Here is a 22857-nt window from a genome sequence, read left to right on the forward strand (position 1 = left end):
TGTGAACAGCTTTAATCATGGCAAAGCACAAATTTAGATACTAACTTAGATATCTAAAAAAGTTAAAAGTTTGAAAAGCTGATTTCAAACACTATTGGTTGAATTGCATTTTATAGACTTGTTTCATATTAAGAGATTGGCTTTAACTGATAACAGTACATTATTGTCTTGAGAATATGATCTTCCAAAACCTCTTTTTTATCCCCTCGAGTCTAAAAAAAACCCCAAAACAACTCACTCCCATCCCTCAGAAACCCAACACCTTGGGGTAAAGGAAGGGAGGAATGAGTAAACTGCCCACTAGATGTCCTTACTCCTCCCCTCAGGTTTGGCACTTTCCCATAGTTGCTGTTCCAAGGATCTGAATCTAAATCCCCACAAGTTTCTTCAAATTAATTTTCATTAGGTCCCTCACAGTATTAATACCTGTTAATGTATTTCTGAAGGAAGAAAATCCTATGCAATGCCTTTGTATTACAGATTAAACAGAGTTTACAGTTATTTATAATTTCAAGAAACTTATATGAAATTTAATGTTAATTTTCAAATAACAAGCTGAACTCTGGTAAGAAGATTTCTTTATTTTCTATTCTCTTTTACTAGTGTTATTTCTCTGCTGGCTTTATAACATTACCTCTCTGATTATGTTATTATTATGGCATCTTTTAATTTATACTGCTTAACTAAACCTCTTAATTGATACACTAAAATTGTCATGAGGAAATGATTGTTCCAATGTTTAAATCCGCCTGGGCTAAAACTTCACATGAAGTGCACCTCATAGTTTACCCAAGGTATCAAATTACATACCTAGACAATCTGTCTGAAAGCCTTTTCCTCTTCTAATTCTTTGGGAAAGAAATGTCATTTCTAGGACATATGCATGTGAGGAGGCTAAATCAAAACCAATATTTAAGTCCAGAAGAGCTGTGTACGAGAACTTTGATAACCTTACTCTCAACAGTTAAAAAGTACAGTTTCCTTTGGTAAATAATATCCAGGCTTATTCCTGACAGTAACATTTGCATGTTGTGACTTCTAGTGATGCACAGGAACGGACAGATCCCTCTTATTTACCTTCAAGTCATCCAAGCTTGAAGGTAGAGGTCCTGGTTTCCGGTTAGGAATACCACTATTCTGTCTTGGTGAGCTGGCAGCTGATGTTGGTGTGCTGCTGTTCAAAGTATTCAGTGGCGTATTCCCGTTGTTACTTTGTTTGTCATTCAGTGGCCTTCAAGTGATAAGAAATAGGAGAACAATAATGTCAATGCTAAGTATGTTTTCAATCAAGAAGCTGGGATTCTGAATCTATCATTTATCAAGTTAATGAACAAACTGATTTTTTTTTTACAAATACATATTTAACATAAGACAGTACCATTAAACATCTTTAGTAAAACAGCACAGAGAAGAAAACCTAAAAGACAGTAGTATGTTGATATTTTATTTTCAGTTACATGTACTTATTTATGCTTCGTGGTTTTTATTATTGTCATGGTATCCCTGAAGGATACTATGGACTGCAGAATCAGTTCATATAAATTAATCATCAGCTAGGGCAGCTAGTTAATTTTTTTTTGTGACATCAATAAAAAAATCCCTCAATATTGAACTCTATGTATCAACCCCACAAACCTGTCCAATGTTCATATATAATAAGGACTGATGTGAAGGCAGTTTCCTCTGAAGGGGACCCATTTTTATCAGTTGTATTTGTAAGAAGAATCTCATACAAGGATCTCAAAATAATTGCAAAAAAATTAAAAATGTCATAATTTACACTAGGTACCATAGAGTCAGCTCTTTTAATTCGTTCAATTGATTTATGAAGAAATGTTTCTGAAATGTCAGTAAATGGAACATAAGAAGCGTGGGTAAGCAGGCAGAAACATCTCCAGTCCAAATGTTAGGATACATGGTAATTATAAATATAACCACAGATGGTATCTTTAACTTTTCTAGCCTCACTGGCTGAGGAAAAATAACTCAGTGAAAACTTATTTAAAAAAAAAAAAAAACACACCACAAACAGTTGAAAGTAATTTGAATTTAGGGTTGTGTGACCGGGACATGTGAGACTCTAAGCATTTCTAGGAAAAGATTGGTCTTAGAAGGTGAGAATGAAACTCTGCAGACAGTCAGCTTCTCATTCTGCTATAGGGTGCCAGCAACTCTTTAAAGATTTATTTTTCTGACTGCTTTTACCCACAAATCAGAAAGTATACTTCTCACTGTTCAAAGTGCTAAAGATCAACACTGATGAGGAACTCATACAAGCATTAGAGATGAGACTATAAACAATATACAATTTTTACCTAATTTAAAATGACTGTTTCTTCTTATTTGTAAACTGCAAAAATGTGGTCTGTGAAACAGCTGTAAAAGGACAATAAAACTACAACAATAGTACCTGTCTTTGTAAAAGCCAGCATTTCTAAGCTTTTCTTCTGTTCTGCCTACCTATGTCATATTTGAGTGAAAATGGTGTCAAAACTTTCTTGCTTTTGCATAAATGCTTTTGAGTTTCAAATATGCATCTGGTCAGGGGGAAAAAAATAAAAAGTATCTGACAGGTAGGAGGTTCTGTTTTCATCTCACACAAAAATAACTAGGACCACTTAAAGGCTTATCAGACTTCAGGAGTATTTTAAACAAGAGAACCTCATCACCTTGTTAAATGAGGCAAGTAATAACCACAGTGATGCACACTGCCATTTAAGTTTTCTTGGGTTCCAACCATCTCTTAGCATTTGCAATTACTTCTAAAGCACTAAGTCTATAACTGATGTATATATCGTTTCTTTAAAGGACACAAACAATGCTTCACATACTTCATCGGCGCAGGTAGAATTGTCTGGTAGTTGTAGTGTTGTTGCTGTTGGCTCAGGATCTGTAGCTGCAAAAACAGTTGCTGCTGTTGTAGCAGACGAGCATAGTTGGAGTCCATCTGTGGCTCATTTTTCTCACCTTTCTGATCAGGTGGAATATATTGATGATACTTCAATTTTTTCACCCTTGGCTTAGGTTCTTTACATTTCTTGCTCCGATGCTTATCATTTGGGTTCTTTGGGTGGCTTTGCTGTTTATGGATGGAAAAGTGAAAAAAACTGTAACACACATCTCATTTATAAGCAGTTATGCAAGGTACAAAGATAAAGCATACAGGAGCACCTTTACTGTGAAGAGGTGCTGAATACAATTATTGAACCATAATCGAACAAAGAAAACAGTTGCAGAAAAAGGAGAAATGCTGTTCACAGTTTGGTTATAGGTGGGCTATGAATATGGTTGCCTCTATTCCTATTAAATTGTTCTCCATATAAAACTAATTAGAAAATATTAATTTCATCAATAGAAAGTAGAAACTCAGTATTGCAAAAACCTATTGTCCTTATTTCTTAAAAAACTTCCATAGCAATGTAATGCATAATTCTGCTTGAAAATTTTTGTCAATCATACTGGAAGGACCTCTTGAAATAATGAGCGAGGCCCTACATGTTAATGGTTGATCTTAGCACACAAAAGCTTTCAGTCAACAACCCAGTATGTTCTCCTGAACACTAACAGAAGTTGTTAGTTACACAGAATCACAGAATTGTAGTGGTTGGAAAAGGAAAGACCTTTAAGATCACCGAGTCCAACCATAAACCTTAACGCTACCAATGCCACCTCTAAACCATGTCCCAAGCATCTCATCTACTTGTCTTTTAAATACCACCAGGGATGGTGACTCCACCACCTCCCTGGGCAGCCTGTGCCAATGCTTGACTACTCTTTCAGTGAATAAGTTTTTTCCTAATATTCAATCTAAACCTCCCCTGGCACAACTTGAGGCCATTTCCTCTCGTTCTATCACTTGTTACCTGGGATAAGAGACCAACCCCCGCCTTTCTACACCCTCCTTTCAGGGAGTTGGAGAGAGCAAGAAGGTCTCCCCTCAGCCTCCTTTTCTCCAGGCTAAACAACCCTAGTTCCCTCAGCTGCAAATCATGAGGTTTGTTCTCCAGGCCCTTCACCAGCTCTGTTGCCCTTCTCTGGACACGCTCCAGCACCTCAACATCTTTCCTGTAGTGAAGGGCCCAAAACTGAACCCAGAACTCAAGGTACGGCCTCACCGGTGCCCAGTACAGGAGGATCACTTCCCTAGTGCTGCTGGCCATACAGGCACTATAATGGTACTTTCGTATTTTTTTTCATTAAATACAGCATTGAAAAAAGAACATAGATTAAGAACATACTCCTCAAGATGCCATTATTACAGATACCTACCTTTACTAACGTTGGCCCAGGCTTTGCTGCAGATACAGTATTTGTGGTCGGGGTGGGTGTAGCAGTAGAACGTGTAACATGCTGTTCGATTGTAGAGGGAGTTTTGAGAAATTCAGGAACTGGAGAGGTTAAAGGTGGATACTAGTATTAAAAAAATATAAGGAAAAAGAGAAACATTAAAAACATCCACCATCTGAATAATGCAAAAAATGTGAAAAGGTTAAGACAAGTTACTATCATGTCAAATTCACAAAATATTTTTAGAAGGCATGGTGAAAACAGGACTCTTTCTTGTACATGTCCACAAGTATTCTATAAAGGCACATTTTGGCACACTTCGAATATAGCAAATGAGATAAACTGATTTCCTACTTTGACTGCTTAGTTTGCATTCTGTCTCCGTTTCTTTTATCCATTTTGCTGCGTCTCCAACCGTCAGCTGCCAGCAGGCAGCTCTAGCTAGCTGGCCATAACATACCTAAACTGTATATTGGTTTTGATCCTTCTGTAGTGCAGCCATCCAGAGGAAAAACTCCTGATATTGCCTTACTAAATGCAAGATTTTGTACGCCGTGCATAGTCACTGAAACACTGCACACATGCCTGTCTGAGAGTTGTGTCAGTTTATGGTGGCAGGCAAAAGATAGAAATGCCTCTATTTTTATATCCAACTTCCAAAGTGTTTGCTCTGGAAAGCATCCGGTATCTACACAGTATCTGTTATTTGCTGGACTTGCACAAGAATTGGCAGGGGACTTTAGGGACTTACACTTTAAAAAAGGGTTCTGGATGCTGTATTCCAGCATACTGCACTCCTGTTGCTATCAAGTTTAAAAGGCTTATTCTAGTTAGAGCATTAACATTTTAATAAGCACTTAGTTTGTCTTTGAATCAAAGAGTCATGTACACTTATTACGATAAAGCACAGAAGAATCCTAATGATCTCATGATTTTCACTGGTTCTTAAATTTTCTTTGCCTGAAGTATCATCTAAAAAGCATTTTAGATGTTTACTATTTCAGCTTATTCATTACATGATCTTTTACCATTCATCATTCTGATCCTTCTTGAACCCAAAGAGGTAACTTGACTTCAAACATAGTATTTAGCAACCCTTTCCAGGCTATGAAAACAACTCCATAATGACAGCACAGCACAGCTCTTTAAAATGGAAGAGTTAGTAACTTTCAAAAATAGAAAAAAAAAAAAAAATCCCCTAAAACCCCCACAAACTCCCCACCTCTTTAATTCATATTGCTTGAAAATCATTGTGTTAAACATTCTCCTCTTGCCATACAGTAAATTCCTTTCTCCTTACATTAGTTGTTATCCTAAACTACAAAGGATTAATGGCTACATGAAATGCAAAGCTTTTTACAGACTTCCCAATTTTATCTGCAAGTGTTAGATGAGGCAATGAACCATTTATATCACTTGATAAATTTTTAAATTAAAAAACCCCTACATTAACAGGTCTCTACTTCTAACTTGATTACTTCATGAAGTAATGTAAAGATTATTTCCTTTGAACAGATCATCTTTTTCCAATTACAGATAATGTGATTTCTGGACCTTTTCTTTTAACTGCAAACAAGCATCTAGCAGGTCACAAAGCTACAGTGAATATATCAAGAAAATGGACATTATATTCTGTCTCATCAGGCAAAATATTTCAGCTGTTTTGAAGATAACTGTTTAATATCTTCAGAATTGTGAACACCACAATTTGATCTGTTTAGAGTGGTGTGATTAAAATGCCTAATCCTTACCAGATGCAAATACGTTAGGTTCAAGCACATTTTAGGTCATCAGTCAATGAGAGCTGAAGGTTCTCAAAGTTATGTTACATCCTCTGAGGCCTGGAAATGTGTGGAGGAGGAAGCCTTGAAAAGAACTCTGGCGGCACTCCACTGTTTTCAGAACATTCTTTGTATTTTATGTTGTAATAAAATGTAAAATTTGTCAGAGGAAATTAAAGAAATGAAGGAGCAATTTCCCAGACACATCGTCTGTAGACGTGCTGTGCTGTTATTCTTTATTTCAAAAGGAACAACACGGTAAGCATCTGTTTTATTCTGCAGAAGAGCAACTTTGCATTTTAGATCTGTGCACAGACGCGGCTGTAATATGTTCTGAAATCCATAAGCAAAGGATTGAAGTTCTAACTGAAGTGCTTTCTCAATCAAGTTCAAGTGCTCTGTTATTTTGTTGCTACAATCACGTATCTATCTTATGCTTCCTACTTGAAAAGCTTTTGGCTTGTGTTGCTTTGAGTATTTTATTTAACTCTCCATTAGGAACCTAGGACTCTACTTAGAAATCTGATTTCACATAGTTTGTTTTTAATTTATTCAACACAAATTACAGTTTCTTGACATGAAACCCAGTTCACATCTTAATTTGTACGTTAGGGAACAATCAAATAGAATGGATGTGCCGTACTTTTGTGTCCAGCATTGTTTTTGAATATGAACTTTGCAAAACTTTTTCTATCTACCATAGCAAAAATAAAACCAAGGAGAGTAATTCCAGATCCTGAACTACTCAGTTGTCAAGTATCCATGGTCATTAAGACAATAATATCTTTGGAGCATTTATAAATTGCATCACAGTTCCTTCCTTATGCAGAGCCCTGCCTTTGCTGTGAATCCTCTCAGAGTTTAAATATATAAATAAATGCATTTTCCAAAAGAATGCTTAATAAAAAAACAAACATGAAGATAACTTGAACTGCAAAGTTACGCATCTTTTTCTCCTTTGTGTAGTGGAGAAAGTGATAAAGGAACACTCTCAGGAAGTCCTCCTGAAAAAAAATCCATTATCGATTACAGTTGATCAACATTAACCTGAAGAATATTACACATTTATACTAGTACCACTGATGTATTGGTTAAACTTTGATACATTCTTCAGTTCTTTCAAAATAAAGTATTTTAATGTCTGTGTTATATAGGCTAAAATAACTTGTTTTTACCAGGTACAGACTTGCATGAAATGAAACAAGTTAAGGGACTAAAGCTCCCAGATTTAGTTATTTTCCTTTCTTTGTAAGTAACTTGAGAAAATACTAAAAACCTCATAGAAAAATCAACATAAAGGTTATTTTAATTTCTTAAGTAGTAAATTCCTTAGGCAGTGTTTTAAAACTATAGCAGAGAACGTTTAAATTATGTGCGAAACCTTACTTTTTATGGATTTCTGGAGATAATGGAACTGACGTCAACTGTTGTTGTTTCAGCTAAGTTTAATTCTAAATGAGGTCAAGAGCTTGCCCAGAATGAAGACAGACATTAAATAATCAATAACAGCTGGAGTAAACCATGGATATGACCTTTTAAACAACTTCTGGGAAAGCTGTAGATCTTCTACAGGCCATAATAAATTTCAGTGAATTTATGGTTTTATTACAGTCTATGGGAATTTCATCGCTGCCAACAGCTACGGCAGGGTTGTAGTTGATGCACTCCCAAAAAGCCAATGGGAGTCTCAGACACTCCTTTGCAACAGCAAGTGTATTAATTCTGTGTGAAACTATGCCCCACTTCTATACTGCAGACCAAAAAACATACTGTGAAGATTTTGTTTCAACATTTCAAAACTGTACCTGTGTTGACATAGTAGCATTTGGTGTTATTGGTGATGGTGAGTCACTTGTTTTTGGCTCACCAGGAGAAGCTGCCGAACCCTGGGATTCTTGGCTGGCTGGCTGATCTGGTGATAAAGCATCACTGCTGTCTTCATCAAATGAATAATCATCCAGAGCTTGAGGATAATTCTCTTGTCCAACTGCTAGAATGTTTACAGAGAAACAAGCAAAACATTTTTGGTTTTAGTTACCCAAATTAAATGTAGACATTGCTGGCATAATTAGCTAATTGCTAGAAAATTACGTTTTCAGCACAGTCTAAACGTATGGTACATATTTATTGTGTTTTTAATATAATGACAGCCATATTATATCATATTCACAGACCTGATAAAACTCAGTGCATAGCAGAAGTTTTAACAAGAGATTAAAAAGGTATGTTCAACATATGGAAGTTGTGGAATGCACACAGACACCTATGACAGACTGAGTAATGGCCACATACGTTTGATTATGTTGTAATGATTTTTATTAAGAAACAAGCTTTTCAAAGTATAATACTCCAACTATACAATTCTAACTTAGTTTTGAATAAAAATAGGATAACTTTAAATGATGATAGAGTTTAGGACTCAAAAGATGAAAGGATAAGTAGTATTAAACTTTAAGTATGTTTTCTTCTAGTGAACTTTACCCTCAATAGTTAAATTATTATTTTCCACAATGCCATATAGATAACAGATAGAATATGTGGGACTTCTACTTGCCTATAATAGCTTCTTTAACGCTGGAGTCTACAGGAAGAATATTTTTTTCTACCAGTTCCATAGGGCCAGGCCTCTGTGCAATCTTCTCATTCAGATCATCTGCCAACCGAGCTCTCTTCAGTTTCATCTGAGTGGCTTGTAGTGAAGGCTCTGCAAAGGTCTCTAAAAACGTATATTGATTTAAATATTCTGTTCCATCTTTTCTCCAACTTCATGACAATATTGTCTTTGCAATAACCATTCACTTTTATCAAAGGCAAGCAAGTATTATTCTGAAAATTCTCACATTAATAAGCAAAAATAAGATTATATGAGTAGATGTTCATCCCCATGATCATATTTTTCTATAAATATAACCTCTTTTTAAACAGCAGTAATACTTTAGGTAAACATTTGTATAATGTCCAACAATAAAGCATGGAATATAAAATACCAAATGCTAATTCTAGTCTGAAGACAGCATTTGCTGCTCTAATGGTTTACCAGTGTAAACTGTGGTGAAGGCTTAATTAATCCATTGATTTTTCGATTCTCACTTGACAAACACCTTAAAAAGTCTACTTTTAAAAACAGCTTCTAGCACAAATTTTGAGTCTTCAAAATTGTTTTTCAGTGAAAATACAGAGACTGTGAATATGGATATGATCTATCAATATGGAGACTCCTATCTGGGCTTAGTATCCAAATGCATGTTTTGAAAACTCATAGCTATTAAATTGACTTGGATTGTGGTTACTTGGTAATTTCTGAATTTGGTAGGATTATGGTGAAACACAGTAATACAACCCCATTCATAAAAAGACTTGTTTCAAATGACCTGAGCAACAAGGATAACAAGGCAGGGTAAAAGTGAAAGATTCTTTTTGGAGGGGGTGGCGGGGGAAGTACAAGGCTCTCAGGTTATGTTAGGGTATGAGAAGAAATTGAAGTGATATATACGCTACATGTACACATACCACGGTGTAATAACCAGTACAGAATAAAAGCAATATGCAATTGCAAACAAATACACAGTTGAGAATACTTTCACTGCCATAGATATATCTATTATTATACAGATTTAGAATACAGATTACAACAGACACTGTAGAAGTAGAGAAATCGAGCATATAAACCTTCAGAAATAATTCATATCTAAGCCTCATTCAATGATCTGAGTGTGTCACAGAGGTTCCTTCTAATAGCAGCTCAAAAGGCACATGCAGCTGGGTACGTACCTTCGAGGATGTGCATTCTGACCAGCTCAGACCGGTCCGGCCTGCTGCGAATCTTATGCTTCAAAAAATTTTCAGTCTTTAAAGAAATGAGGAAATAGCATTAAATACTGTTTATGGGAAAAATCAAAGGACTTTGATAAATCACTGATGTCCAATCAATGAATATTTGCAGTTGCATTCAGATGGGTGGATATCAGTGTTAGAACATGGGCAGTAGAGGGGTTTGTTTTGTTTTGTTCTGTTTTCTATCAGTTAAACAGGGGTAATAAATTTCTGTCTTCCCCAAACAAGTTGGGAATGTTTCTGGATTTTATCCCATACCACCACACCAAATCACAATAGTACAGATTTGCTAAAGAAATACTGCACAAGCATGATTTACCCAAGGATCCTATCCTTAACTGGAGGTGGCTATGTATTACATTAAGACCATAAGTTTATCTTGATCTGCAAAGGATCAAGTAAGTTAATTTCAGATTTGACATAAATATTTTATTTTAGTGGATTCTTCCACGATAAAAGCACATGTTATTTCTGTAATGGTAAGAATTTTTTCATGTCCTCAGAGAATTTAGGATCACATACATCTGACTACCCATTTTCAGGTGTTAATAACAAGTTTACACAAAGTGGTTTACCCTGGCTCGCTCCAGGCTCTTTATCTGCTCATGGAATGCAGCTGGACTTTTCAAAGCTGTGAAGAGAGAGTAAGAATTAAATTGACAGGAAGTGATTTCCAAAACAAACATCCTAATCAGTATGTGTGTATGGCTGTTTAACACCATCTCAGATTTGTGTTTGCATCTGACCAGGCTCACATTTGACTCATGTGAGTTATATTCACTTACATTTAACAGAGATGAGCAACACTCCTATATAGAATACATGGAATATTTTATTTTAATAGATATTACCATGTAACAGTTAACTTTTTCCACTATGTACACTAGGGTCTATTTACCAAAACTGTTCCACAGTAGAAATTTTATGAGGTAAGGTTCACAATGCCAAAATACTGTTTCATTTATTCCACTGTATTTACTGTCTGTCTATACCTCATACTTGCTGTTACTAGAGAGCTGGACTGTCCCTTAAGAACTAGTTGTGTTGATTTAAAAAAAAAAAAAAAAAAGGAAGAAGCCACAACTGTTCAGATTAGAAAACAGAATGATAGTTAGCTGCTAAATAGTCAAAAAGAGTAAAAAGCACTATTTGGCTAGAAATAATATGAATTATAGAGTGCTTCATCTCAGTGAGACTGGTGAAAGGAAGTGAAATGGCAGCAGACACAATCCATCTTATTTGCCACACTTCTGTCAGAGATAATACACTGCAAAACAAAATCTGTAACATTTCTTGATATTTTCCAAGTTTTTTCCCAGGTTTCACTCAAAAAGAAACAGATCATTCTGTTCCTGAAAATAATCAACACTGCAGACCTGAGAAGGTGAAGATGCTTTAGCAAAGCCATCTAAAGTCTGCTGCATATTCAAAAATCTTCAAGAAGAGATAAGCTTTAAAATACTGTGCTTTCAAGCAAGAATTCATCAGTGCACACTGGGCTATTTATAGTAACTGGACATAATTTGGTATGTTTTCAGTGGCTGGGGTTTTTATTTGTTTGTTTTAAGAAAAATAACTTTTCACAGTTTAATCTTTTGACAACTGTATCTATTATCTTGAGCCCAGTCTCATCCCACACTGTCTGCTTAGGCATTCTTGATGTATCCTGTGCATCCCTCATTCTGAGGGCAAAACAAGTCAGAAGACATTATACTAAACAATTAACATAGTCATTGGGAGCCCAAGTGGAAGAACACCAAAGCACCTCTAAGGAAAGAGTTAACTGAGGTGAATTCTAGGCCAGTAAATATTTCCGTATTCAGGAGGACCCTCTTGTGACTCTGAAATTGATTTTAGGTATCATAAGTGCTGCTGCTGAAACAACCATCACCTCTAACAGACTGAAATCAATAAAGGAGAAATGGAGTCTGGCAATAAAGTGCATTTGCATAAAGCATGCCAATTACTTACTTTCAAAATACAAGTGCTCTGAGTTCAGACATACAAATGTAACAAATCTCAAATTTACAAACGTTATTTGCTTGTCAAAGCAGTATGATCTGCAATTAAATTACAGTGGTAGAACAGAGTTAGAGATAAAAATAGTTTACTGAAGAACTGAAAACTTCCTGCGTTATCTGTCAAGGATGGCAGGCAGCCAGGCCAAAGAGTCAGAAGCTCAGCATTACAGAATTCTGAAATCAACTGTATGAACTTGGTGACGTTGGTGCCTTAGATAGTTCACGCTAAGGTGGTTAGCAGTATCTCAACTCTTCCAAACACAGCATACAAAACTCTTGCACCAGTTTGGACAGTTTGCCAGATGTGTCAAGTTGATCAGGAACTTCTGGCAACTGGAAAAAGTGTTCTAAAACCAACACAATTTTCCCAAACCAACAACAACAAAACTACAAAAACCCAGAGACATACACAAAAACCAACAAAACCTGCCCCCCAAAAAACAAAACCCCCAAAAAGCCAAACAAAACACAGAAAACCCCCAAAGCCTCTTCCCATATTATTTTGAAAAGTATTCAGGCTCAGAAAGAAAGGTCTGGGCACACAAGCTTCTGCATTAGGTCATATGATGCCCAGCCTAATCCACTGCCTCATGTCTTGTACCAGCACAGCTACCATCATGCCAGATTTGACACAGAAGACACATCTGTTGGCACACAAGTCACAACTTCTATGTGTCCTTTGCCATCCTACTCTTTAAAGGCTGCTAGCTTTGTTATTGATGTCCACTCATTTATGGAATTCAATTTATTTCAGTAATTTATTTAAACAGAGAAAATAAAAAGAGAATCAGACGATGTCTGATAATCCTTACATTTTTATCACAATGGCTATTTTAAATGAAACATTAAGTAAGCATGATGAATTTACTTTACACTCATTTAGATTACCAAAAGGATTCCACAAGTCTTTTCAAATTATAAAGTTATTTTTAATAATTCTCACAGAAATGCTTATCTTCATTATTTTATATGTTCAGTTCATAAATAATACGGTATAGCAATACAAATTGCTAGAAACAATGCAAGTCTTACGTGGCATGATGCCCTGGTCCACCAGCTGTTCTCGTGTCCGTCTTTGTTGTAACCTCAGCTGAAGTACTGAAAAAAGAAGACATTCATTCATTCATATGTAAGCATATTATCCCTCTGAAAGTATTAAAAAAATAAATTCAAAAGATACCAACTTTAGAAATATTTTTTCTATATGTATTCAATCCTGACAGTAACCTCTAAGACACCTATCATTAAGTATCAACTGCTATTAGCATAGTTTGGAGCAACTGCTTCCAATCCCTAGTTATACCAGAGTTTGCTGCTTTTTGGTCACCTCTGATAAAGGGACTGTATGTCATACATACATCCACTTTTCCTATCAGCGAGGCCTCATCAGAGGTATTAACTAACCCTCTAAATCTAGGAATTTTTTTTCCCCTTGTAACACTACTCTTAGATAATAGATTCAAGAAAACATAGTGAGGTATAAAGAGTTCATACCATAAACTGCAACACATAATGATTATACAGCCTTCTGACATGTCTTAAACCAATCTTGCATGACTGCACTATGCTGAAACATTTTAAAAGCGAAGTCATATGTGTTTGGTTGATCGTTTTTCCTTAAAGATTTTTTTTTAAATATAAAAGCTTATTGTACATTTAAATAAATCTTGCTCAAACACAAGAAACTGAAGAGAAGCCAGATTTTACCCAGCTTATTTAAGAACACCAAAAAGTGATACAATCAGGAACAGACCTTATTCTCTCTCTAAACATCAGAAAATGCTGTTTTTCTGATTGAGATATGTGTTATTGTAATTATTTCAAGGACCAAATAAATCCAATACTGTCAAATTTGGAAAAACTGTTTACAGTCTCAGAGGTAACTTCTTATGTTTCATTACATTTAATAAAATCTACAAAGGTACTAATCTTAGTGTTACTGTAAGAATAACCAGTGTGTCACACATTAAATACTCTGTCAGGAACTGCACAAAACCTGAGGGAGGGCATAGATGTAAAAGCCTCGTACTTTCAAAGATTAGGGCTTTTTTGTAAATGTTCCCAGGAAAAAAGAAGAAGAAAAAAAGAAGTAGTTGTTTCTTTCTCCTGTTGTTCCCTTCCCCTTGTTTCTGTAGCAATTTATCATAGTGCTTCATTAGTTCTTAGACACGTATAGCCCTTACCCTAATATGAAATGTCATCTTTTGAATAAGAGATGGTCATGATGCTTGATCAGGGGAAAAAACCCCAAACTATTAAAAGATGTAATATTTACATTCTTAAATTCTGCCTTGATAGCTTATTATAGATGTATGATATAACATACTGTTCCCATTGTATTTCACAAGGAAGCAAAACAAACTAATGCATTGTCCAAAACATCAAAATGAATGTAATTTCTAAAAAATCAGGCTATGGACAAAGTTCATTGTTTTCAGAATTTAAAAGGAACTAGCTTATTTCCTGTTCTGCAGTACAGGAAGGATACTCCTCTGGCTCAAGCACTAAGACCGGGAATAGCAAGTCCTGAAAACAAGAACATTATTTTCTTGTGTCACACAAACATTGAAAATTTAAATACAAACATTTCAGGGCTGTGGCACAGCAGTTCTGTTCAAACTTTACAATATTGTTACACAAGAATTATAAAGGACAGAGATGGGAGAATGCAAAAGTAACAACAGTAAAATGTAAGTTGATGGAAAGTCATTCAAAACGTATTGAGTTCCTCTGGAAAATACCCGCTTTAAGTAGTGAATTGTATTTTCAAATATTAATAATATTAAATGCCTGTAAAAAGTTAGCAGAATAATTATTTTCTGATAGTTTGAATTATTTATTTTTGGTCTTCCTTAATTTCATGTGGCTTCAGGGAAGCCATGACTACTTGTTATGACCTCTTACTAGTAGATGCAAACTTGTGCTGCCTGAAGTCTTGAACCAACTCAAACGGTGCTGTTACACACTCCTTTCAGCAGCACTTCCTAGGTTGTGTTTGGCAGCATAGTAGAGTTAGCTGCATATTCCCAGCAAGTTCAGAGCATGGGCAGAGAAAGTTCACATCTTTCTGCAGAAGACCACATGGTTTTTAAGTCCAAGTGGTCTAATCTGCTGAAAAAAATGCAGATAAAGTGTGTGCAAACACACATTTATGCAAGTGTACATCCAGCCTTAAAAACGCACAAGTGTTATACAAGTAAGTGTGAGTTAAGAAAATAAAAAATGTGTTGGGTCAGGACGTAGCCCATTCCTACAGTAAGCTTCAAGAAATGTATGTTTCAATGGAAGTGCATTTTAAGGATATGATATAATGTTATGATGTTAAGCTTTTATCCCTGGGGCTTCTTCTAAGAATTTCCTACTGCACTAGCACAAAGCACTGAGAAATGCACTAACTGGTGTGGTGGTTGCAGGAAAGCAGAAAACTCTGATATGTTCTTGTTTCAGATTCTCTTGCTTTCAACTGTAAAATCAAGAAAGCTCAGAGTTAAGTCTCAAAACTGAACAGGCAATCCCTTTAAAAAAATCTTAAGCTTACCCATCCAAATAATGTGAGAGACAGTTTATAAACAGCATGGCAAGACTATCATATTTCAGACCCAATATTTTTGGTCTTGAGTAGATTAAAGCTTGACTTTCTTCTCTTCTTCGCTCAGACTATGCTTCCTTTTACACAACTAGGAAGCTGTGGAAAAGGCTGAAAAGCTTGTCCTGCTCTGAGCAGGAATCTCATCCATGCTATACAGCTCTGGTCCAAATTAACACCATACTGAAATCTGGCTTTCTTGGAACACTAACGACACTACCAATGTGTCTACCAAAATCTTTTACCTAGTCACAAGTCAGTTTTAAACATATGCTGCTTTATTTCAGGTGATCTTCAAGAAAAATAACCTGCTCCAACATCAGTTATGTCCAGGGTGGAGCTGATATATGCCATCAGAAACAGTAAGTAAATCAGAATTGTTTTTTTTTTTTTTTTCATTTCCATCACCTGGAACGCAGTGGACCAACAAGCAAATGCTGGTAATATTACAAGTGCAGGAATTTTATCACTGATGTGACTCATCTACCAACATATGATAGGCAAGTCATCTCTTAAGAAAAACAGCATTTTTGGTATGTGATATTTTGATTTCTAACATGCTTTTTACTCAGATTTTCTTTTTCATTGAACTTTATCATAAAACCCATTTTGTAGGTGTAGCTGGTTCAGCTCAGGCTACCTAAGCACTGTTAGTATGGTGCTTTCAAATATTTGTAAACAGAAGTGTGAATGTTAAACCATTTTCAAACTGACCTTCACCCTATAGAGCGGTCACACTGTTTTGCAGAGTTGATAACAACAATGGGAAAGCTCTCACTAATTCACCAATGTGGACAGCTGGCTAAATAGGAAAATTATTTTGTAGGAAATGCATAAACCATCTACTTTATGTAAACCTACTACAGACAAGAGATATTTGTTCTTCATCTTATCAGACTTCACTTATTTAAAATTCTGAAGTAGTATCACTGCAATCTCAAATGTGATATGCAAAGTCTTTGGGCAGGAAAAAACAGCTTGACTGTTTTTTTAAGAAATTAGTTTAACTGTTAAAATTACATATAAAGGGGCAGAGTTTTATCAGAAATTTTTTTTTTATTAATCGGAGATCTGGCTTTCCCAGATCCAGTTATTGACATGACTGTCACACCAAGGCTTTTCATCTTTCATATAAAAAAGATTTGATTTCTACTTGGCATTCCACTACACCAGGACAGACAGTGCTCACTGCTGGGTCATAGGTTGGATTGGACAGTCTAAACACATCCTGCCAGTTCAGTATTTAGCAATTATTGCATTTTAATTTTTCATTGGCAAGTTTGTGGGAGGAAAAATCAAAAGGCCTCACACTGCACTTTGCCAATACAAGTAAGCTAAATAACTACTCCAACACTTCCAATACATATTCCCCTGTTTTCCCTTAAAGTATACTTTAAAAAGAGTCTGCTTGAGGTAGATTCAGCTGCTGAAATTTATCTTGGCAACAATCCAACAAACCACCCCACAAACAAACAAAAAACCCCCCGAAACCAGTATGTACCAAAGTTTCTGTGGCAACATCCTGTTTTGAACCCTCTTTCACCAGCACCAGTAACATGGGAGTGTCAGGAACATACCACGTGAGTGTCCAAAGAGGAAGACACTTTGCACACTGTGAGTGCACTGGTATTGACTCTTGCGATGAAGTTCCTGCAGCTCCCTGTTTGTGCTATCCAGTGTGACGTGCACCAGGAAGGGGGAAAGGCCGCGCCTCCCTCTGACATCACATTCGCACACAGCCCTACACCATGGAAGCATCAACACTGTAAAAATATACCCCAGTGGATGTGTTACTTATGTTTGTGTCTGATGCGGTTTCTATCAGTTCCTGAAAAGCAATGCTGCTTGGCCATGGCCATGATAGGTGGTATTCACCTGGGAAACGGGCGAGGGAGACGAAAAGAAATCTGTTCAGCAAAAAATAGTGGTAAGAATGCAGGTAGCTTTCGCTTATTTTCCAACTGGTTTCAACTCATTCTTTCATGAACATTAATTCCAAATCTAGATGATGTGAGCAGTGCTACATAATTTAGGAAGGTATTATATCTATTATTTGTGGTTTCAGCTACGATAAGATATTTATCTCTTATTTACACCTTTCTGCTTTGCAAAAAATTAACAACTGACCCATATCCTAAACAATGTATAGCCTTACAAGAGAATACACACTGGACTATAGCAGAAGGATGAGAAAAGCAGTTAAAATGTTCCTGCACATAAACCATATGCACTCAGGGGTGAAGCTTTAGCATTTTTTACCAAATATACATATATTATAAATAATTATTGTCTCTCATAACACTACTTCTGTTAACCTACACTGGGCATCACAGAGCAAACAAGGGATGATTTTCAGAGTTGTCCCATGTGTATCTGGACAAGTCATAAAAAACTAAGGGGACTGAAAAAGTGAGAGATATAGAACATTATGCAGTTATTCACTTATTAAATAAATATCAGGAACTTCTATGTTACATAGTAAAGGAAGGACAGGCTGTAGCATGACTAATAGGGAAACACTGCAGGGGTAGTAATACTAAAGAAGAGATGACTCATAGTTAGAAAGATGGTATAAGAAGATAATCATTGATGATTTTGACTTGACCAGAGCAAGGAGGTTAAACAGAAACAAAGTTGGATGAAAACCAGATGTTTGCTTTTGCAAACAACTCCAAAATTAAGAAGGTTAAAAAAAGTTTAGTAGCTGATTTTTTTTTAAAATAAACACTGAACAGTTGAACACATTATTAAAGAAAATAAAGTTTCTAAGTAGAAAGTAATTGTGAATAAAAAACCCAAATATATTATTTTTAAAAGCTTAAACCAAACTTTTGCTTTTCCAAAGCAAACAGATCAGGAAAAAGCTAATATTTATATCTCAATAAAAGACATAAGGACCTGAAATACTTTTAGCCCCCACAGTGACACAAAGTAAAAAGCAGAGTTGTTTCTAAGAAAGAAATGGTAACACCTGTAGATGAGTTGCATAGCTACATCTAGTCAAAGAGGGTATTTGGCTTACAGGTCTGTGTGTCAGAGCAGATGGTCATATGACAGTCAGGAACGACCTTTATAGTGTCATTGTCCTTAGACAGACTGAGCCCTACAACTGAGCAGAAACAAGTTACAGGCAGACTTGTATCTTTGTACTGGAGATGAACCTAAGTGGGTATAAAGGAAGCGAAAAGGAATGATGTTTGTGAAAAGCTCAGAAGGAAATGGGGACTGACAAAAAGCAGCTCCAAGAACAGACAGAAAGATATGGAAGACTGGAGTCATGGAAACTAAATCACAAGTTTTCAGTAAGGAAAATGTGATGATATTATCTTCAAAGACAAGAATGAACGATGTGAGAATGGAGCGCAGCTTTGCACTTTTGGCAATGAATTGCTGATTTATTTCAGTGAGAAACTATAGACTAGAATGCAGGTTGGTTTAAACCTAAGGTAATTAAATCTGATACAGACTTTACTTATCATATATATAAAAATTCATAGAGCAAGAGATTTCTAGAACACTCAGTGAGACATGAAGAGGTAAATTTAATAAAAGATGGATGAGAGAGGAGGACACAGCTTCCAAAAAAAAAAAAATAAATCTAAAAACCACTGAGGCATTAACCAAAGTTATTATACTGTACTATTTGTTCTAGTGTTTTGGTTTGTTGGGTTTTTTAAAAAAATTATTATTATTATTTAAATTATTTTTTCCTTTATTACAAAGAACCATTTACAGACCAAGCAGCATGGAATCTGGGGTAGGGAGAATTCAAAAGGTATTAGGTACGACAAAACAGAAGTTCCCCATGGGGTGTTACTTGAACATTGTGTTTAACAGATTGTTCTTATCAAGGTAAATCCATTCAGCTTGTGGCCCAATAGTTTACTTCTCACTTTTACACTTTTAAAATCAGGCAGTTGCCTGCATAACATCAAAAATCATAGAAGATGATCTCCAAAATAAAGGCCCAAAACTGACAAAGATTTAGATCTGTTAATATACTATTAACGTCAATAATACTGTTCCTCATATTTAAAGTGTTTGTGCAAAAGAAGGGCTGTAGTAACACCACTGAGCAAATCTAGTTGCTAAAAGATGGCACAAATATTTTGCGCTTCACATTATCTGGCAGGAATCCCCTTTTCACAACACCGCAACTCTTAAGAAACTGCCTTTGAACTGCTTCTGAATAAAAGCCATGTGCAGGGAGATCAGTCAAACTCCTGTTTTGACTGAGGGGGGTAGGGAGGGCATTCTTTTTTATTTTCAAGTTAGTGTATGATTTTAAGATTAACACTTTAACAGTAGGTGAAGAGATTCCAAAATTTCCATGTGTTTACTTCAGTCAGCACAATGATCATTAGGTGTTAGACAGCTTATTTAATGCTTACTGACAAAATGAAAAAGCATAATCCCTCCACACAGTAAGAACATCTCATTATGTGACTCAAAGTCAGCAGAAGTCTTCTGACTTCACTGAGGGTATAGATTTTTCACCACCTGAAAAGCTGACTCCCAGAGGCTGGTGCTCCCACTCCTGTGTTAGCATACCAGGGAATCAACACTTCTATATGCAAGGGCATAGAGATGATGGTACAAAAAGGAAAGGTTACCTGTTAACCAATGCACTTTATTATTTGGAGATGTATTTCTATATAGCAGTAAATTTATAAAGTTAATGGCCTCTGTTTTCAAACAGTGAGTACTGTTGAGGTTCACATACACTATGCCCTAAAGGGGCATAAAGATTAACAATAAGCAAAACAAGCAGATCTTCAGTAGCTTGCTGAAGCGCTACCTGAACGCGAGTGAGCTGGCACAAACAGGCACTTCACATTATATGTAAGAAATGAAAGGTAAGAAACTAGAGCAGGTCTTACTCCATGTGTGTGACTGGTAGAATAAGTGAAAGTAAAGTGTATTATTAAATAAATTAGAACAAACGCTATCATCAGAGTTGAGCAAGTGATTTCTGTTACAAATCTGTAATTTGTATTCTATGGAAAAGATGTTTCAAAGTAGTACTACATAATCACAAGCACTGGAATGTAAAGAGGCCAAAAATAAATTGATAGTTGTCCTGCAGGAACAATGCTATCTACACTGATTGACAAGCCTTCACCACTGCTGCTTGTCTTGAAAAAAACCAGAACTCACACTGTGCACAGTTCCAGCACTAATAATTCCACACCTAACACAGTTAATTACATATCTTGTTAATTTAAAACAAAATTAAAATCTTATCTTTTAATAGAAAGTACTACGAAATAGGAAATAGTTGTTGACATTTAACAATTACACAGATGAAACAGACAGTAAACCGTTGAGAAGGAGTTCATTAGACAGCACACAGTTCTTTTAAATGACAGTAAGAACAATAATGCATAAAGATTTTTTAATGTTCTGTATGTAATAATCTAATCATTTCTTCCAAGGTTAAGATCTAGTGGATATTGGCTATTTAAGCCCTTAAAACTGCATGTGAAAATGGGAAAACGTAATGTCTAACATTCCTGCATACTCCCTTGGAAATTTCCAAGAGCAGTAGAAACTCCAGTGCAGGCTGCTAGGTTGGCTGCCATGGAAACAGACAGTGCTGGAACCAGGGCTGTTTCCTTTAAATTAAAAGCTGCTACACAGAAAGCCTCCATTTCTTTCTGCCAGCTTAAAACTGCTTTTATGCAGCCCAGGTCTAACATGTTGAGGTTGAAACACAGAGCAATAGATGTTAACAACAGATGTTCTACTTGCAGTGAAGCACTGCTGCAGGAGGTGAACTATCCTGTTGTATCCTCGATCAGAATTAATTTATAACTAGTTATCTGGCATCAGGACTGTAACATTAACACAAATATATGAACAGCAGGGTGGCAGTAAAGTAGAAGTGAGTATTTTATCAGATGGTAGGTGGACAAGACAAGTGATCTAATGATCAGTTTTGTATTAGAATTCTGGACCAACCTCACAGCACAGGGCGACGGTTACAGAATCGCAGAAATCGAGTATCAAGTACATAACTCTGTGCCTCTTTCAGTTGTTGCCCTTGTACCCCCAAACTCCATCTACTTGGACTTGAAAGTGTACATACCATTTTCTAAACAGCACAATTTACACTAAAAGTTAATTTTCCAGAAAGAGATGTTTTGCTTTCTCCTGAGTTGCGATTGTTTCTCCCTCAACTTTATATGGAGCCTTGTACTCTTATTTATAATTCATTAAATGCTTTATTGAGACAAAAATGGTTAATCTTTTCAACTAATATTTGTTCTGTGAATGAAACTAAAAATTAAATAAAATCAATGTTTTCTATAATAACCAAAATAAAGAGCAGGTGATAGGCAAAGTACACATTTCAGGAAGGTTATGGAATATAGTAGCTAGCTTGCACCTGGGCATCACTCATTCCACACGTGTCCAAAGTCTTAAGTTTAGTAACGTACCCTTCCTTTCATTTACATGGCATGCCAAAGAAGGAAGGAAGGAGAGGGAAAAGCCATGAAAATATTTAGCTACCTGTAATTTTCAGGAAGTTATTCTAAATAAATTGTACAGCATTTTAAAGATAAAACGCATTTAAAATGGTGGTACTCATCTCTCATCAGCCTGAACCTGGTGATAAAGTATGTTAAATACTCTCAATTTTAAAACAAAAATAATTCATCATTAAAGAAATCAGACATAATCTAAACATGAGTGAATATGTTATACTGGGTTCTGTCTTCAAAACTTCACTGTATGCCAGGTATCATTTAAAAAAAAGAAAATATTTTACTTATTTTTACTTGTTTTATAAAGAAGTATCTTACTTATTTTTATATACTTGTAATGGTTTTTTTCCATTATTTTACATGTGATTTTTCTGCTAAGACTATATCCAAAATAATTAAGAAAAGTGAAACAGCAAACTCATGTTAAGCAATTATTCAGTCATATTTTCATTTCAGCTTAGAAATGTTCTGGATAAATGTAAAGCATGTGAATGGAGACTGCTGAGGGCCATTTCAGGTATCTTCAAAATGCTGGAGGGAAACCCTGCAGGACCTCCAAATCCGTTAAATTATACCACTGTGATTTAAAGCTTTTGTCTGTAAGCCAGTAATAATCTGCACATAACTGTTTCCAGAAGTAACGTCATCATATTGAAAGCAGAAAATGAAAAGCTAGATGGGAAAGATAGCTGAATGTAAACTGAACATTTAAAACAAAAAATATAAAGCATTACAGTATCATCAGTTGAGCAGCTTAAATGACTAGGATATAGGACAAGCTGTATTGTATTTTATTGCTATGGAACATGTTGCTTAGAAACAAGCCAGAACATACACGACCCTCCAAACAAATTAACAGA

The 22857-nt window shown here is 35.7% G+C and overlaps 1 protein-coding gene across 2 annotated transcripts in view; it reads right to left on the minus strand.

Moving 5' to 3' along the window:
* The window catches only part of MRTFB (myocardin related transcription factor B), a 50968-nt gene that overhangs the window by 10719 nt on the left and 17392 nt on the right, over positions 1–22857 (minus strand). For both annotated transcript variants that reach the window (XM_010175185.2, XM_029086783.1), the window contains exons 2-9: positions 12956–13021; positions 10478–10533; positions 9840–9915; positions 8623–8784; positions 7874–8058; positions 4270–4410; positions 2832–3079; positions 1078–1231 (exon numbers count right to left, since the gene is read on the minus strand). In XM_010175185.2, the coding sequence (XP_010173487.1) occupies positions 1078–1231; positions 2832–3079; positions 4270–4410; positions 7874–8058; positions 8623–8784; positions 9840–9915; positions 10478–10533; positions 12956–13021 (1088 nt within the window). The remainder of the gene's footprint in view (positions 1–1077; positions 1232–2831; positions 3080–4269; positions 4411–7873; positions 8059–8622; positions 8785–9839; positions 9916–10477; positions 10534–12955; positions 13022–22857) is intronic.

This window comes from Antrostomus carolinensis, unplaced genomic scaffold, assembly GCF_000700745.2.
Source record: "Antrostomus carolinensis isolate BGI_N321 unplaced genomic scaffold, ASM70074v2 scaffold54119, whole genome shotgun sequence".
In the NCBI taxonomy this organism is placed as follows: domain Eukaryota; kingdom Metazoa; phylum Chordata; class Aves; order Caprimulgiformes; family Caprimulgidae; genus Antrostomus; species Antrostomus carolinensis.